Consider the following 18197-nt stretch of genomic DNA (forward strand, 5'->3'; position numbering starts at 1 on the left):
CTATAGATGCTGGGATGTGGCTACTATGTCTGAACTAAAGCTATGGTTCTATTAGAAGAAAACTTCTTCTTGTGTGCATCTCGTGTGAAACAGCACAAAGTGGTCTTTAGATACAAACACACTCATCCACACCGTTTCAGATTTCTGCTCTGACACCCTGTAAGAATCTTGTGAGGACAGGGTGACAGGTGAGACAAGACAGCTTCATCTGTAGGTCTGGCTGACGTCTGTCAGATATTTGATAAAATAATTGTCACAACATCGCAAGAAGATGTCAGTCAGGTGTCGACCTGGGATCTAAAATGACAACATTAAAAATATATATATCTAACAAGAAAATTACATTAGCCTCAGCTGGTATTCCTAATTGGTCTTCCATCTGAGCAGCAACCAGATCCAATTCTGCTGAGCTTCAAAGACCAGACAGAATCCGGCATGGTTTGTTGGTAAAGTAAACAGAAAGATCACAAAGCTTTCATGGCTGCAATATATCAATCCGATCTATTCTCTGTCAGGTTCATTTAAAGAAACCATGAGCGGTTAATAAACATCAGCAGTTGCTGATGTTTTATGCATTTTTAAAGCGTCCATCCTCTCTGGGTTCACTGTAAAGCTGTGTCGAGGCAAACAAAGATGTTTGGAAAGCTTTACTGGCAAGGATATGGACATGCTAAGAAGAAAAACGTAAAGACCCACTCTAATGAAAATTGTGTTTTTAAAATTTTTTTAACATGTTTTTCTCATACTGGAGGACATTTATTAAGGAAATTAAGCTTGGAATTACATTTCTGACTATTTCTTTATTCTTTATTCTTGAAAAAGAGTTTATTTGTGACATGGAAAATACAAAGGGTGTTTTACAAGCGCTCTGCTCTGCTCCATTTTGATGCATCCACTTGCAGACAAATAGATCCATGTAGATCTATTTGTTTTCCTCGTCTGAGCTGCTATCTGGCTCAAAACTGTACAGGTGAATAGCTCCAATATTGCTCACCATTTTTGATGCACCAGTAATGTTAGGTTACTCCAAGGTAACAGTCCCACCCACAACTCAGAGGTGAATTTCTAATGAAATACTGCTGCTCTGCAGGAACTGTGTCCTGGAAAACGACACAGGTTTTATGATTTTGTCTGAAAACTGCATAATCACAATAGACAACTGGCAACGCTTTTACAATAGATCAAAAGATGATTGGATGATAGAGACGTAATTAAAAACAGAGGTTTTTGGGAAAATGTATACCTGCCCAGGCTGGTGGCTCTCTGAGTCTGTATAATTGTCATTTTTGAAGTGAAGCAGGGTTGGATCTGGTTGCTACATAGATGGAAAAGCTATTAGCATTAGGTACTTCAAGTTTTTTCTTTCTTGTTTTCTGAAGATGTCTTGATGATTGTTCATTAGTTGTTAGCCCTGTTGTTGTTTTGAATCACAGGCCAACATCTACCAACATCTTACCAAGAGCAAAAGCTCCCTGTGACATCAGGACCATTATTTTTAAAATAATTGTTCCACATTGGCCAGACATGCGTGTAATGTCTGGGTCAATATTCGGACTGTTCCTCCCTTCTCTATTATGTGTGCTCTAAGAGCACATTCTTATCTTTCAATCCCATTGCTGGGATTTTTAGTCATCCACAGAGTTCTGATCCTGTTGGTTAGGAGAAAGGCTTGAGGCATCGAATGATAGTGTCCTCCTTCTCAGCTCAACATTGGTGTCCGTTTGCTGGGTTGCCATTGTGACTGGCTCCTCCCCCGGTGGCGGGCTCATCCGCTGCTTCCTGCTCTGGCCTGAAACTGGGGATGCAGAATGACTGAGGCAACCTCTGTACTCTCCAGGACTCGGGGAAAGGTGTCCACTTTTGTGTGAGGAGCTAGAAAGAGGCAGCCCGGGTGAGTGAACTGAAATATTTATGCAGCTAACTTCCTCATCAGCATCATCAGACAGGGGAGGCGGGTTTGACTCAGCGCCAGGCTCTGTGCAGGCCACTCTGGTGCTACAGAGCGAAGCTGATAAGCTGGACTCAGCGCTGATGACCTTCAAAGTGGACAAGCCCTGCGGACCAGCAGACCTCGTTTCAGCATGCGTTTCTGGCTGCGAGCCGCAGATGGCTTGCTCAGGTACGGGTTCATGTGCGGGGGTTTCACTGTGACTCCGGCTGTGGCTCCTGCATGAGATTACCCTCTGGGGGTGTGTATATTCCAGCGTGTGGACACTGGGCGAATGCTGGCGTGGCGGACTGGAAGAGTCTGTGGGCACAGTGAGGCAAGGTTCTGCCAGGTTGTCAGCTGATCCACTCTGATCCAGAGAGTCAGAGCGCACAGCAGCCTAAAGACATGCACAAAAAACAAATACAAAGACTGCTTATGGTTCTGCAACAGTTTGTGTGCTCATCCTCAGGTCAACAGAAATTACTCCTGTTCATATATTTTAAAAGATTTTCTCTTCAGTTGCCTTATTTCATGATCAGTATCCAGTAGTACATCACGTGTTATCTGTTGATCTTTATTAAAATACTGTTAGGATTAGATTCTGAGCCAAATAGGGCTATACCAAACCTATATGGTTCAGATCAACTTTGAAAATAAAAGTTGCACATAATTGTATTTTTTCTCTGTTTCTTTGTGTGATGCTTTTTGTACATTCTTGCAAATGATAACAGCTGTAAATTTGTTCTTAATAAATAAACGAAATAAATTTTTCTGCTGACCAATTTTTTTGAATCTCCACATCAAACAACACATTTATAAAATATGGGAGCAAAAAAACAATTTATGTTGTATTAAAAGTTGTATGATGCTTCACCATAGTGACTGAAGCATTAAATATTTAGTGGATGGATGAAAGCACTGAATCCCTCCCAGAGCACAACATAGAATTTTTATTTGACATTTTCCCTTAAATGTAATTGTCATTTATTCATTTGAAACATCTTGAAATGTGACTGTAATTTTCTTTTTCTGTGTTTTTAAAGCCATTGTTGAATGTTAAATGACCTTATTGATAAATTGTATCGAAGGAAAATAATCAAAGTAATAAATGTTACATTTTGGAAAATAAAATACATCTTTTAATTACTGGGTAATTATAACATCAATTAAGAAATGTAACGATGCACAACTGAACAGCACTAAAGCAAAGAAGGTAATGGAGGAGAACACACCTGTCTTTGTAAACGTCTGTTTGCAGTGCGGTAGGACCCAGTTCTTTTCAGGACAGAACTATCTGGAACATAGGAGGGACTGAGCTTGTTCCTGTCAAGACTGTCTTCAGGGCTGAGCCAGAAAGAGGGGCGCCTGCTGCCAAATTCTGTTGGACTGAGCCTGAGAGACGGGTGTCTGTCTATGCTGTGGCTGGACAAGAGCCTCGGCCTATCGTTGTTCTGGTCTGGATTGAGTCTGTATCCATCCATGCTGTGAGCAGAGCTGAGTCTGTGTCTGTTCATTTGTCGGGCCGGGCTGAACTTGTATCCGTCTATACTGTGTGCTGAGTTCAGTCTGTACGTTCTGACTCTGTGAGCTGGACTACACTTGTGTCCCTCAATGCTGTCGGCAGGACTGAGCCTGTGCATGGAGTGTCGCTCAAAGCTTTGGGCCGTGCTGAGGCAGATCATTGGTCTCGAGCTGCGCCCAGAGCCCAGTGAAGCGTGGCTGATGGTGGGAAGAGCTCCTGGAACCTGCAACAGAGAGCTTCCTCCACTGGAGCCCAGAGATGATACAGAGCCTGCAAAAAGTCAAATTTCATTACAAACCTCTAAAATATTGATTTAAGAACAATACTTTGACATTCCTGAAAGCAATTACAGGAACATTCCAGTAGAATGATTGAACGTACATGACCTTACCTCAAATGCTCAGTAAAGCTTTATCTTTAAAGATAATCTTTAAATCGTAAAATAAAATCTATCCTAAGATCGTTCATAGAATTGTTAAAATGAAATGAAAACCCATACTGAACAAAGCATTCAGAGATACTGGAAAATCTCCACAGATTTAAGAAAGAGCCCATCTGGAAATAAACCTATAATCTTCAATATTGAGAGGGCACATCAAAGGCCTTTTAAGCTACAAAGTCATCTTTATCACTTTTCAGAACACTACTAAGTAAAGTGAACAATTTGCCTCTGGAATTGCCAAGGTTGTATTTTCCCATTGCATGCGTCTGTCCACTGCAGCTGTTAACCCAGCTCTTTGTTTTATATTAACATGCAGAACCACTCCCAAAACCATGTCCTTGAAGCTTGTCGTTGGCAGCAGATAGTTTTTATATTTCTATATTACAGACAATCTGCATGAAATTTAGGATCCAAGGAAATGATATGATCTCACAGAGGCTTTTAGCTGATCAGTACCAATCTCTCTCAATCTCAAATAATATTGTTTGTCAGTTGATGTTTTCATCTTACTCTAGACTTTTTTTACATTTTAAAAATCTAAGATAAGAAAGAAAGTAGAATTTTATTCTAAAATTAGATTTAAGCTGTTTTTTATGTACATGTGTTTACTGTGGTTACTTTTAAAAATTCAGTAATAATAATACAGTAAACTTTCATACCACAGTAAACTCTATTTACTGTAATAAATAGGCAATTACTTGAATGTTAAGAACAGAAATTGCAGCATCAAATTTGATGCCAAGGTACTTCTCTCATCCCCTAAAACATATTTGCATTTTGCATTTTTATTCGTAGACTAAACTTATTCTTGTGAAGTTTCTAGTTCTTTGACTGTAATAGGTCAACTTGGCCACAGGGGGCAGAAATGTGGAGTGTGGTGGATGGTTGCAAAAGTTATGGTTGGTTAGGGTTGATTGTCCATCCATTTAATGTTAGTGTTTGTTGCTGATGGAATATTTTCACTATGATTTGTTGAATTAAAAAAAAAAGCAGAATCATTTATGCCATTAAGGCATTTTTATACTAGACATCAGTGGATGCAGTCTATTTTTCAAAAAAGAAAACTTGCTGTGTGTGGGTTTTATTTTTTAGAGTCACATCACTAAAAGCCTAATAAACAAGACTCAATTTGAAGCTTTTTTGCCTCAAAGACGCTTCCGAAATTTGGTAGCGCTTTAACTGAGCAGGAGTCTCCAAAAAAAAAAAAGAACTGGTGAGTCTCTGCTTGTGGTACGCATAATTTAAATAAAAAATAAAAAACTCAGAGTAGGATGAATGTGCTGTGTTTTAGAAAATATGTTTTGGGTGAGATGGTTTGGACATTTGGCAGCATGCCACCCAGTTGCTTTTCTAGCAAGGCGTAACAGGCACGTCCAACTGCAATGAGGCTCCTTGGCAGGACATGCTGGAGAGATTATATATCTGCTAATTATCCAGGAGGAAGAGCTCGGCAAGGTGGCAGGAAAAACTGAAACTGCTGCCCCAGCGACCTAAACTCTAGACAAGCAAAAAATAATGAATGGATGGATCCTTTGGCTGTTCCCTGCATTTTTGAGAGTGAGTCACCACCAGAGAGTCATTTACACTGTGATTTGGCATTAAGTTTTATTGATGTCCTTCATTTTAGTGCTTTTCTAAATTGACTTCAGTCACAAATTTATAAACTGAATAAACGTCATAGACATGTGCAACAGAAGCCATCATTTTTATTTGTGTCACACCATTATTTCTCGTTGTTGTACTGACTTTTTATATTTAACAAATTGTCTATTATGAAGAAACTCAGCATAAGATGAATTTAGACAGCCACTGTGTCTACAAACAAGGAAAAAAAGCAGCTGAGTTTCACAGTAATAGGTAGCTGATGGTTTTTCTCTTGCAATAGTGAAGCACGGCCCCACAGTGTCATGTAAATATGTCTGAAGAGTTCACATAGAGAAACAGTTTCACCTAAAGTTTTACAGTTGCCTATTTTGTGGTCTAAAGAATTTCAAATTGTGACTAAATTATAAACTCCTAAGTAAAAGACAATTACATACAGACATTTTAACCAAATAAAATAGACCTGATTTCAGTGTGTGGGAGATGCCATTTCATGAAGAGACTTCATAAAGAGGGACAAAAAAATCAACAGCTGCTCTCTGCCTACAATAACCTCCATGCATAACTCCAGCTGTCTCAGCAGAGCCAGAAACATTCTAAAGGACAGCACTCACCCCGGATTTCACCTCTTCAACCTGTTACCTTCTGGCAGACACTACAGGTCCATACTAGCCAGAACAAATAGACCCAAGGACAGTTTCTTTCCAAAAGCTGTCACTGCACTGAACTCCAATCTTGCAACACAAGCCATCTGATTCTTGCACACTTTTGTTTTATTTTTACACATTTTTTTAGTTGCTTTTTATTCTACTTATTTACCTAGATTCTCTGCCATCTTAAAGAGAACTGTAATGAATTTCATTATACCGCATATAATGACAACGGTTTTCTATTCTTTCATATTCTATTCTATTCTATTCTATTCTATTCTATTCTATTCAAAATAATCAGATTTTATTTTTTAAAAAGGTGGTATATAAACTAAAACAAACACCACTGTCAGTGTTGCAGTAAATAGGGCAATTCAAAGCATTTATTCATTCAACGTCTAAACCCGTTTCGTCCCTTTCGGGGTCACGGGGCTGCCGGAGTCTATTCCAGCCAATTGTTGGCAAAGGCAGGGGACATCCTGGACAGGTCACTAGTCTGTCGCAGGGCTGCAATTCAAAGCATTTTTTGTTTTCAAATTTTTATTGCCTTCATGTTGACATGCATGTGTGTGAAGGTTTTCGGAGCCAACAGATATTTGAGTGTGTGGATGAGTGTGTCTGTGGACAAGTCTAACCTTTCTGACTAATATTTCTATTTGACAATAATAATGATAAACCTCCAGCAAAATATCAAAGTGAAAATATTCCATCAGCAACAAACACTAACATTAAATGGATGGACAATCAACCATAACCAACCATAACTTTGCAACCATCCACCACACTCCACATTTCTGCCCCCTGTGGCCAAGTTGACCTATTACAGTGAACTTACTTTTTAATCATCCTCCAACTTCTTCAACCCCCTTTTTTCCTTTTGTACCCTTATCCTCCATCTATAACATCCACCTCTCTTTTTTACTTTTCTGTCTGGGCCAACAAGAATTGTATACAGATATAATTGATCAAATCAAAGTTTAGCCTCCAATACAAAAGGGGTTTATACAATTATACCTCTTGTGTGTCAGAAGATACCCTATGGTAACAGTAGAATCAGGAGACATTCAGCTCTTATCTGTTAAGAAAACGTTTTTAAAAAATTAACCATTTTTACAAATGTGGGCCGGGTTAACATTACAACAACATTAAAAATAGTTGACTTTTTTAACAAGTGCAGCTTTTTTAAGTAATTTTTTTACTTGTTTTTGTTATCCAATTTTATTTTTCATATTATTTGTTTCAAAAATGTATTTTGGTGATAATACAGTTTAGGGCATCTAAATGCTTGATGATATGTGACAAGTCATTTAAGCTTTTTATAGAAGCTTCAATCTGTGCAGTAAACATTTAGAGGTTACAAGAGTCTGAAAACTGCTATTTCTTCCTATATTGGTCATGAACAACCGGATTACCTGAGTAGCTGTATCCACAAAGGGCTTCTTGGCTGGGAGCATAAGTAGCGCCACTGAGCGGCTGAACGTAGCTGTCGCTAGGGAGAGACAGCATTCTCAGCAGGTTTCTATGGGAACCCTCTTCTTCCTCCATTTGCACCTGCCACATGAAATCATCACTGCCATCACTGTTACTGTCACCTCCAATCCGTTCCTCTCCTTAATAGAAACAAGTGATCGCCCCCTTCTATTACCTGGCTGGGTGTGTCCAATATCAGCTCCAGGTCTCTGCCCACGGATGCAGTGCTGAGGCGCCGGCTGGCCTCTTCCCTCTCCTTCTGCTCCTCTCTCTCCTTCCTCTCCTCCATCTCCTCCAGCTGTGCCTCCTTGTTGCTCTCTTCCAGGTGCTTCATGAGAACAGCAACCACCACATTGACAAGCACAAACTGAGCCGTGAGGACAAAGGTAACAAAGTAAACGGGGGAGATTAAGGGCAGGTATGAGAGACAGTGGCGTTCGTGTGGTCTGCACTCCCGCAGTGTGTCCTGGATGATGAAGACAGGAAGGGGAGAATGTAGATAAGCAAACAATTTTAATGGATAATTGGATCAATTTGAGCCTCTATTGTGCTGCACTTCTTCTCCTCTCCAACAGGGGGAGATGTTGACCCGAGGACATCCTGAGACCTTGAGCCTGTCACAGAAGAGTAATAGACTCTAATGTGAGCAGCTCTTAGTCTGTCGTTAAAGCAGCAATGCGCTCTCTTCCTAATGCTGCTGCTGCTGTCTCATGTTTGATGCTTTGAGACACAAACATGCTCTCTGCAGCCTCTCTATCTTCTCAGAGCTTCCCAGAGGAGAGAGTGAAAGCTAACCTTCATAATCCCATTCCAGTTGTCCCCAGTGGACACCCTAAAGAGTGTGAGGAAAGCCATGCCAAAGTTGTCAAAGGTGGCATGGCGGCTGAGACCCTCACATGGGTTCTCCTCTGAACACTCTGGAAAAGCATGAAAAGAGTGTTACTGGTTATAAGTGAGTTTCAGGAAGAAGCACAGGGAGATAAAAGAGAGATTCAAGCACTGATTGACATAATTAACTTATGCAAGCTAACACATTTTATCCTTTTATATGTACTCCACAAATATGTCACCAATTTCAGCCGAGGCACACTGTACACAAGCATTCCAGCTTCAGCACTGTTTCATGCACACACCAGTGCACTTGTGCACACACATCCCCTCACATGCATAGATGCACGCACACACACACACTAACCCAGTTTTCCAAAGAGCTCTACTCCCAGAGCTGCATAGATGAAGAACAGCAACATGAAGAGCAGACCCAGATTCCCCACCTAGACAGACACATTACACGCACACACACAGATATAAACAGGGTGTGATACACAGAAAAATAGACATGAACAGCATACGCTGAGAAAGACGCAAACAGATAGAAAGAGCCCCGAGACAGAGACTGCAGGGCCTCACGGAGCTGATGTTAAAAAGTAGCATTAAAACACCTGGATTCCAGCTTAGAAAAAATGAGCCAGCTTGTTGCCTGGATCCAGTGCTGATGAATTCCAAACATGCTTTCTCATTGTGATTATAACACTCACACTTGACTTGTCTCATGGTGGGGGGTCTCAAGATGTCTAATCAGATGATGGATAAACTTACTGATGAGATCAAGGGGGAGAAAAACCCAAGGAATTTGATTCCCTGCTGGAAAAGTTATTCCAGAGACAAACTTGTGTGTTAATAAGAAGTGAGGGATTGTAAATCCATTCTACTCATTTTTTTTAACAGAATTTTAATTTAGGAAGCATAATGTGACCCCCTTGAAGCCCAAAGAACTTAGAATGAGAAGAAAAAGCTCAAAAAGGAGCTTAAAATGAACAACAAAAGCACACTTCAACTCCTTAATTAGTAGAGTTCTCATGTCGTTGATATTCACCACCAATCTTGTTTTTGTCTCTGATATCCATCTGGGCATTTGTTCCTAAGTCAATTCTAAGATGTCTTGTTGCTTATCCAAGTTGTAAAATAAAAGACTTTTATAAATTAAATAAAAAAAAATCGAATCAAAGAACAAAAACGTTGGTGGTAGCACAACAGAATAAACTTCATTAAAGAAGTATAGCCAACCTTGGACAGGTGGTGAACTTCAGTTCCTCTATAAACACTGTCTCACACTGCTGAGGCTGAAAAGGTTGTGTTTCAAATCATGTTTTTGCAATGTGTATGTAAAATAGAACTGCAGATCTTTTTAAACCTACATTATCCCCCATGGTTTTCATGTACAGATTGAAGTTTAGTGTCAGCCCAAACCCTTATAAAATACTCCTCACTGAGCTTTTTTTCTTTTCTAACAGAGTATTTAGTTAGTGGTAAACACATTGAGTCGTTATCAGTATTACTCTGTTTACTTTAACCTGTCATGGCGCAAAGGGCAAGTTTTGTAGAGATGTGTGTCAAAGGTGTAGTAAACTTTAAAAATTGCTTCATTACCAAGCGGCCACCTTCATCAAATGTTGCAGTTCTTCAAATAATCACTAGAGGCTGGTTGCAGAAATTTTACGACAACTCAAATGTTAAAAAGTCTTACTTTATGCTAAAACAACAAAAAAAACTTTTGAATATTATTTGCCTTTCTTTCTTTTATGACAACCTCATCCTGTGCAATATTAGAGGCTTTTTGATTGGCAATAAAAAATTCGATAAAACGTTTGCTTTGTCCTTTGTCCAACCATATTTGTGACATTGCAATTCCATTGAAAATTCCAGTAAAATGTACAGTACCTGTTCCACTTTAGAGGACCTTTTTTATTTTGGCTGTTCAGACGCCTGTGGCTGACATCAGAGATGATCGATCCAGTGTATATACTGTAGGTTTATGTCCATTACACAGGGACAAATGAGACAAAACAAGCAATCGCTCACATTCACTCAGAGTTAATTTGAAACCACAAATTAAGTATTGAAGATTGGAAGAGAACCAGACACATTTTTAATTGTCTCTGCTTTATTCGGGATGTAAGTGGAGCTTTGTTTGTTTGTTTGTAGTAGTTTGCTGCATTTTTTGATTTTAAATGATTAATTTTAAACAATTATGGAAATTAATGAAGATAAAAACCTACATTTATGTTTACCACAATAGCAGAAATCTGAATTGAATATAAAAAAAATGCTCTTTTATTTATTAAACTGATTAGGCTGGTAGATTTTAATTTTAAACTAAGAGCAGTTTGTGGGCTACATTATTAAGGGCTCCAGAAAAATAAACATAGTCTGTTTTGAACTGAATGGAACTTATTGTTATTATGAGAAAACACACTAATGTGCTCCATTGCCGAGGCAATAATGTCTGTCCTCGTTAATTGTATAGCCAGTAGCATTTTATTGACACACTCGAGTGGGGTGACTACACACTGAATTGTTTATTTTTTGCATTTGAGACTCTTTTTTAAATCTGTTGATATATAATTGATAACAGGTATAAATGACAATAAATAAAGGGTGTGATAAATGTTTCTCAAAGGCTTTCTCTAGGTGTTAATTTAACGGGCACACGAATCAAATTATGGATGAGTAATTAAGCCGTATAACTAATTATGACACTGTCCTCATTTTTGTGCTGTAATTTTCTTTGAAGATTTAACATTGGCCAGTCAAAAGAAAGAGTACTGTTTGCAAAACCTGGAGAAGGAAAGCTGCCAAGCAAACAAGCAGTCTGCATTTCATCAGTTTTGGACTCAGGCCGGCAGCTACAAAGGGCATCTTTCCTTTTTCAGCGTCTCACCTGAGGCAAAGCTTGCATCACTGTGTCCAGCAGAGATCTCATCCCTGTTGCCATCTTTAGCAGTTTCAGCACTGAAACATTTGCAACGTGTCAGTTTTAGCAACAGCATACAGCACCTCTGCATTTTTTATTCATTTATTTATTTTGTTGTTGACATGATCGTGCACCTCGAGTTATCCGCAGGACCCTCATGATGCGTATGATGGTGGGGTTGATGGGTAAGGAAGCGCTCAGGTCTATTTCCTCCAATGCGATTCCCATGATGGACAACAACACAATGGCAAGGTCCAGTTGGTTCCATCTTCACAACCAAAAACACATAAACTAAATCAGTAAAGAAACATCACCAGAATGCATTTTTGTGGTGTTTGTGCGCACAGGAGTTTGGATACCTTTCTTTGAAAAAGCGACGCAGGCCAAAAGCGATGAGCTTCAGAATAGCCTCGATGACAAAAACCAGAGTGAAGACGTAATTACAGTACTTTAGTATCTCCTCCAGGTACTGCCGGATAGACAGAAATGGAACAATGTCAGAAAATAATAATATCAGGGATGTACAATACCCAGAATACTACTTCATTACTATGGTTCTAGGGCAGGTGGTAGTAGGAGTTGCCATGGTTACCTGTGGCTGGTTGTAGTGCTCCATGCTCATGGTGAGGAGGTTTGTGAAGATGATGACAGTAATGAACAGATCCAGGTAGTGGCTGGTGCACAATGTGTGTATGGATCGCCTCAATGGGGAATAGTCAGCGTAGTATGGTTTCTCCAGAGCCCCTGTGTCCCACACACACGCACACACAAACACACACACAAGGTCAATAAAATAATTCTAAAGTTAAAATATTATGTGAGCTATGAAGTCACTGATGAGAGGGTGCCAAGTGGCACTCTGCCTCATGTGTGAGTGTGCATGTGCAAATGTGTGTCTTAGGAGTAAAAATGCCACCTCAGGAATTAAATCTTATCCATCATGCACACTCTCTCTCTCCATAGCACCTCAAGGTGTCTTTGGACAGAACCCCTGACTATTTGCTGCCAGACTGTTAACTGACTAAGAGGAAAGCATTACTAAAGATTACATTGCAGTGAGAACGAGGACAGTGTAAGACACAAATGTGGTGAGAAGTGTTTACTGGATGTCCAGCGCAACACAGACATTACCTTTTACACATTTATGAGAGCCCCTTCAATCAACTTAGAGTCCCACTCTGATCATCTTTTGATCCATTTTCAAGCATTCAGAGTGCTCTTTTGTAGTTTTTAGCCAAAGTTTTTAAAAGCCTATGTTGTTTTCTATGGCATGGTTTCTGCAGAGTGACAGTGGTACATTAGATATTTTTCTCTGAATTGTGGACGTGACTGTTAGTGCGTGGTAAGCCCATCCCCATTTCCCACCATCCATCTACATTATGTTACATTACATCATCTCCAGCTATCTTACAGCTCCTCACAATCCCATCCTAACATGAACAAAAAGGGTGAGCAATAGTGGAGCTATGCAGCCACACAGTTTTGAGCCAGATGCCAACTCAGATGAAGAAAACAAAGACGAAAATGGATCTAGTTGTCTACAAGCAGAAGCATCAAAACGGAGTGGAGCAGAGAGCTTGTGACCTGCCCAGCATATTTTCACAAATAAGCTCTTTTTCAAAATGACATTTTTTCTCCTGCTCCTGATTCACAGTGATTTAAAAACAAGTACTTAGAAATATAAATTTGAGCTTACCTTTTTTTTTACCTGTATCCTGCATTATCAGAAAAATGCCACAAGGACATGTTAAAAACCACCAAAAATGTTATTTCCATTGGAGTGGGTCTTTAAAGAAGACTCTAAAGGTCTGAATGTAAAATAATAATAAATCTGAAGGTGATGGGTAATTGTAACCAATTACATTTTTTGTCTTGTTGTTCACTTGTCACCTTAAGATGAAGTTAAGAGAATGAACTCGTATGGAGAGGCACCCTGGTTAAAAAAATGAGTTTTTACACCTAAACTCAAAACAACAGTAGATATCACAAAATCAAAAACTAAGGTGACAAAAAGTGACAAAATGCACAAAAACTGACCAATAGTATTTTTCCCATCACAAATAAAGACTAAGATGTTGTTGGATTTGTGACAGTAAGAAAGAGGCATGAGGCAGAGCTGGAGGTAGCAGATAGGAAGAAGTTGAGGTTCTCTTTAGGAGTGATGAGGATAGATAGGACCGGAATACCGAGGTTGGAGCTACCAGGAAAGAGGGCTAGAAGAGCAAACCGGAGGTTCATAGATGTAATGACGGAGGACATGATGGTGGTTGATGGATGGGTGGAAGAGGATGCAGAGGACAAGATTTTATAGAGGTGGAGGATTTGCTGTGGGGACTCCTAAAGGGAGTGGCCCAAAGGCAAAGAAGAGGAAGCAAACATTTTATGAATAATGAATAGATAAGCAAGAAAACAGACTGAAGCAAAGCTGGGAACAAATGGCCATGACTCTATGAAGGAAGACAGGAAGGCAAACAACCTACCGGTAAATTAATAAATTAAACAGAAGAACAAAACCCTCAACTGGATTCAAACCAGAAATACTAGCACACAAAGCAGCATTTTCAATCAAATCCAGAACAAAAATAAAATTTTAAAGCACAAACGAATAAAGAATTAAGTAATTCAACGAAAAAAAGCTATAACTTCATGGATGTAAAGAAATAATGATATCTTTGGCTAAATTTCTCTTTGTATCCCCAGCATGCACATGATCACTGTGTCACAAATGCTGCACTCCTGCCTTTTTCCCTATAACTGTACATAAAACAAATGCAGTCCTTTCTGTCTTTAAAGTCTGGTGTTCTTTAAATCTACAGGAGAGGCAGTCAGGCTTCTTTAGCCGATGCAAATCTAACTTAAGATCAGCAGAAAGCACAGCTGTCAACTCAGGATGACACAAAACCACGAGCAAGTTTTGAACACATTTTTGAACCGTGAACAATGTATCTGGTAAAAAGTAAATCTACAAACTTCATTTCCATGTTTGAACGTGCAAAATCAGAAAGCCCAGGAACACAGAGAAAAGACCACTTTGACTCATACAAAAACAGAAAAACGGTTTATTTCTATGACAACAACAGAGGCCACCAACCTTAATTATCTGTCAGTGTATACATCTACTCAAAGCACACTGAGTCATGGACCCATAAAAAGAGCAAGAAACACAATTTAGAAATCAAATTGTCAGCTTTGTTTAGCAAAATCACCACAGCAAACCATGAGACAACCTGGAAAATATTCGGAGAGAATATAGTCTGATAAGACGACATCCCCTCAATCATCCCCTAAATCAAAAAGATAAATCATCAAAATGGAAAATAATCCAAAAGCTGAAACTCAGCTTGCAGCTTGACACACCATTCTTCATTTTCCCATCTAATCCCAGATTCTAATTAGAAACAAATTTTAAATTAAAACAAAAGAAGGAACAATAATTTTAATTTTTAAATGCATTCATCTCAACTCAATTCCTCCATATCTACAGCAATATTTAGTACCATTCAATTCTCAACACAACCTCTTCCATGCTGATCCAATATATTATTACATCCCCAGATCTCACAGAAATGCAAGAAATACACTTTCAGTGTTCCCAAAGAATGAAATAACCTTCCCAATTCTGTACTTTCTTTTACATCTTTGACATTATTTAGGAGAACTCTTTCAAAACATCTACAACCTACCTGTTTTGCTTCCATGACTAAATTATTTTATGTCTTTTTTCTCCTTTCTTTCTCTTATCCTTCTTATGATATTTAAATTTCAATTACGTAATCATAATCCTAATTTGTATTCTTTGTCAGTTTTTCTTTTTTTGTTAATTCTTAACTCTTTCTAAAAATCTTTTGTTATAAATCTAAAAAGAGGAACACCTCGAAAAAACGAGATGTAACATCTGAAGGGACTAATTGTCTGACACCTTAAAGAATGTTTAAATAAAAACAAAAATAAAATTCCAAACATTGATTTATCCAACAATAAAGGTTACGTGTTTCTCCAAAAAATGATTTGATGACTAATACATCATATTTCATGCTTCTTAAAAGAACCCTGGTCAGGAATCATTTCTACATTCTTAAATACGTCTGAGAAGAAGCTGAAGCAGAGTTTATCACTTAGACTTGATAAGATTTCAAATCAGGATAAGCACTTTAAGAGCGAGGCAATTATTTTCTTTTTACCTGAATTGGAAATTAGAAGAACTACTTTAGGTATGATTGAGTATCATCCACCTGCTCCTAATCTTGTTTCTTTCTCAGTTTGAAGATTTTCTGTTTTTTAAATTCATTGGCTGTCTTAACACCCAGTGTGGATCAAGTCTTTACAAGAGCTGACCTAGAGAAGTGGTGATAGTCCTTCTAGATTGTAATGCTAAACAGCAAGAAAGTTCAAAAATAAACCGTGTGGTTTCTTTCAAGTTATTATGTGTTCTCAAGGTGAGCTTTAAAAAAATGATGCGTGATTAATCTGTATTTCTATCTTGACCTCAGGTGATTGGCTACTTGAACTTTAATTCATCCTGTAGAGGATTCTCAAGCCTTAACCCAGTTGGCTCATTGTACCTCCAAGCACGATGAAGTGGGCATTCAAAATGGATGAGTGGGAGTTTTATTAATAGTTTATGTCAGGGGATAGGAATCTGTAGCTTTTCAATTTCTGCTTCAAAGCAGATGAGCAGTAAACAAACTAATAAACAAGTTCTGCTTAAAAATCTGTGCAACAGCAATGGGCCTTATAAGACTGCTAAGCTTTGAACAAACTTCCAGTAAACCTAAAGTGAAATGCCCCCAGCATTTGTGTACAGTCCCATCAGTTAGAATAGAAGCTTAACTTGACAGGACTAAATCTCCTTTAGAAAGGAAAAACATCTGAAAAACATAAAATGGCCTTAAAAGGTAGGAATTTGATTTCTCACTTCTCCTCCTTTTCTCCAGCCGCTTTTGCCGCTTCTCCTCCCTTATCCGGGCTTCTTCCTCCTCCTGCTGCTGGCGACACTTGTGGAAGTTTTCCACCACCACGCCCACAAACATGTTGAGCACAAAGAAGCTGACAATGAGGAGAAAAGAGATAAAGAACAGCAGCATCCAGGGGTTGTTGTTTCTTATTGGCTGCAGTAAGAGACAGAAAAAGAGAAGCAGAGGAAGGATGAGATGAAGACAGGGGAGTGATGGGTAGATGTGTTGGAAAGAACAGGAAGAGCGAAGAGTGACAAACATGAGCCGGAGAGATGAAGGAAGGGAGAGAGCATAAAAAAGACACTGTAAGTCCTGAGTCAGCAGTTAAAGTGCCACCACTGTCAGCTCACATCAATGTATCCATTTGGCTTTTTTCTTTTCTTTTACTGTCCTCGTTCAAACAAACAAGATGAATAATAAAAGAATAAAGTTTAAAAAAAACTGCACAAAATTCAACATTTGCTTTTTGAATGAATTCCTCGCCTCAGCTGTTCTTTCACTTTGACTTTCCACACTCACCTGCTGGTCCACTCCAACAGCGTCCAGGCCGTCATACATGATGCTCACCCAACCGTCTTTGCAGGACAGCACGAAGAGTGACATCAACGCCTGCATGATTGAGAACCACATAAGTGAGAGTCATTCTGTCAATCATTGTGTTAGGGCAGCTGCCAAGCTGAGATGTACGACGAACCTGCCCCAGGTTGTCAAAGTTGTATTTCCGTCGAACCCAGCGATGACCCGCCTGCAGACACTCGGTTCTGTTGGTGATGTTTCTGACATGAAGTCCCTCGCAGTGAAAGAATTTTCCTTTGAACAGCTCCACAAACGGACAGATGAAGGCAAAGATAAAAACATGAGTCTGCAACATCTATTTAATGGAATTTAGGCATTTCAGAGCAGTGGTAGTCATGAGCAAGAAACACAATTTGGAAGTTTGGTTTCTGCACTTGGATTTGGGTGATTTTTCTTTAGTTTCTTTTGCTTATATTCTGTTTTCCGGTCTGTCCAGGTTAATGTTGACCCACATCTGTCTTCATATAGTTTATATAATTAATTACCCTTAAGTGTCTGGTTTTCAGTTCTTCTTTGTCAGCTCAGTTCTCAGTTGTCATTTCTTCTTACTAAATGTTTAAGTTTCTGCCTGGTCTTCTGCTTACTGGGTCCTACATCACCAGTTCCTGACAGACCAAGCAACCAGTCACAAACCTACACAATGCAGATTAAAAGCCCTGCCTTTTTTGCAGTATATGGTTGAAGAGGCAGACAATGTTCACAGTACAGTTTTTGGGGGAGGAAGAAATAAAGGGGTTTAGCTTATGGAAAAAGGTATCCTGTTTAGAACTGGAATAGTCTAGCAGAGTTAGTTTGACTGGATGAAAAAAAGAACTTTTAAAGACCCTAAGGAACTCCTGCCACTCTGCAGAAACTACAGTGGGGCAAAAAAGTATTTAGTCAGTCACCTTTTGTGCAAGTTTTCCCTCTTAAAAAGATGAGAGAGGTCTGTAACTTTCATCATAAGAATACCTCAACTATGAGAGACTAAATGAGAAAATAAATCCAGCAATTCACATAGTCTGATTTTTAAAGAATTTATTTGTAAATGATGTTGGAAAATAAGTATTTGGTCACCAACAAACATGCAAATTTTGTCTCTCATAGAGCTGTAACCTCTTCTGTAAGAGGATCCTCTATCCTCCACACATTACCTGTATTATTGGCACTTGTTTGAACTTGTTATCTGTATAAAAGACACCTGTCCACAACCTCAAACAGCCACACTTCAAACTCCACTATGGGCAAGAGCAAAGGGGGCACAATTATTAGGAAATGGAAGACCAATTCAATTCAATAAAATTCAGTCCTATTTAT

The 18197-nt window shown here is 39.0% G+C and overlaps 1 protein-coding gene across 2 annotated transcripts in view; it reads right to left on the reverse strand.

The window, feature by feature from the left end:
- Positions 1–1098: 1098 nt before the first annotated feature.
- Positions 1099–18197, reverse strand: part of cacna1h (calcium voltage-gated channel subunit alpha1 H) — a 72319-nt gene continuing 55220 nt past the window's right edge. The window contains exons 23-35 of one of the 2 annotated variants that reach the window (XM_020704247.2): positions 17020–17145; positions 16845–16934; positions 16286–16478; positions 11963–12114; positions 11730–11839; positions 11505–11638; positions 11338–11408; positions 8812–8890; positions 8412–8533; positions 7792–8082; positions 7559–7697; positions 3163–3722; positions 1099–2327 (exon numbers count right to left, since the gene is read on the reverse strand). In XM_020704247.2, the coding sequence (XP_020559906.2) occupies positions 1626–2327; positions 3163–3722; positions 7559–7697; positions 7792–8082; positions 8412–8533; positions 8812–8890; positions 11338–11408; positions 11505–11638; positions 11730–11839; positions 11963–12114; positions 16286–16478; positions 16845–16934; positions 17020–17145 (2769 nt within the window). In that variant the 3' untranslated portion in view covers positions 1099–1625. Of the gene's footprint in view, positions 2328–3162; positions 3723–7558; positions 7698–7791; positions 8083–8411; positions 8534–8811; positions 8891–11337; positions 11409–11504; positions 11639–11729; positions 11840–11962; positions 12115–16285; positions 16479–16844; positions 16935–17019; positions 17146–18197 lie in introns of those variants that run through there. The other variant, XM_023958231.1, reaches the window with a different exon arrangement.

The sequence above is a fragment of the Oryzias latipes genome, chromosome 1 (assembly GCF_002234675.1).
Source record: "Oryzias latipes chromosome 1, ASM223467v1".
NCBI lineage: Eukaryota > Metazoa > Chordata > Actinopteri > Beloniformes > Adrianichthyidae > Oryzias > Oryzias latipes.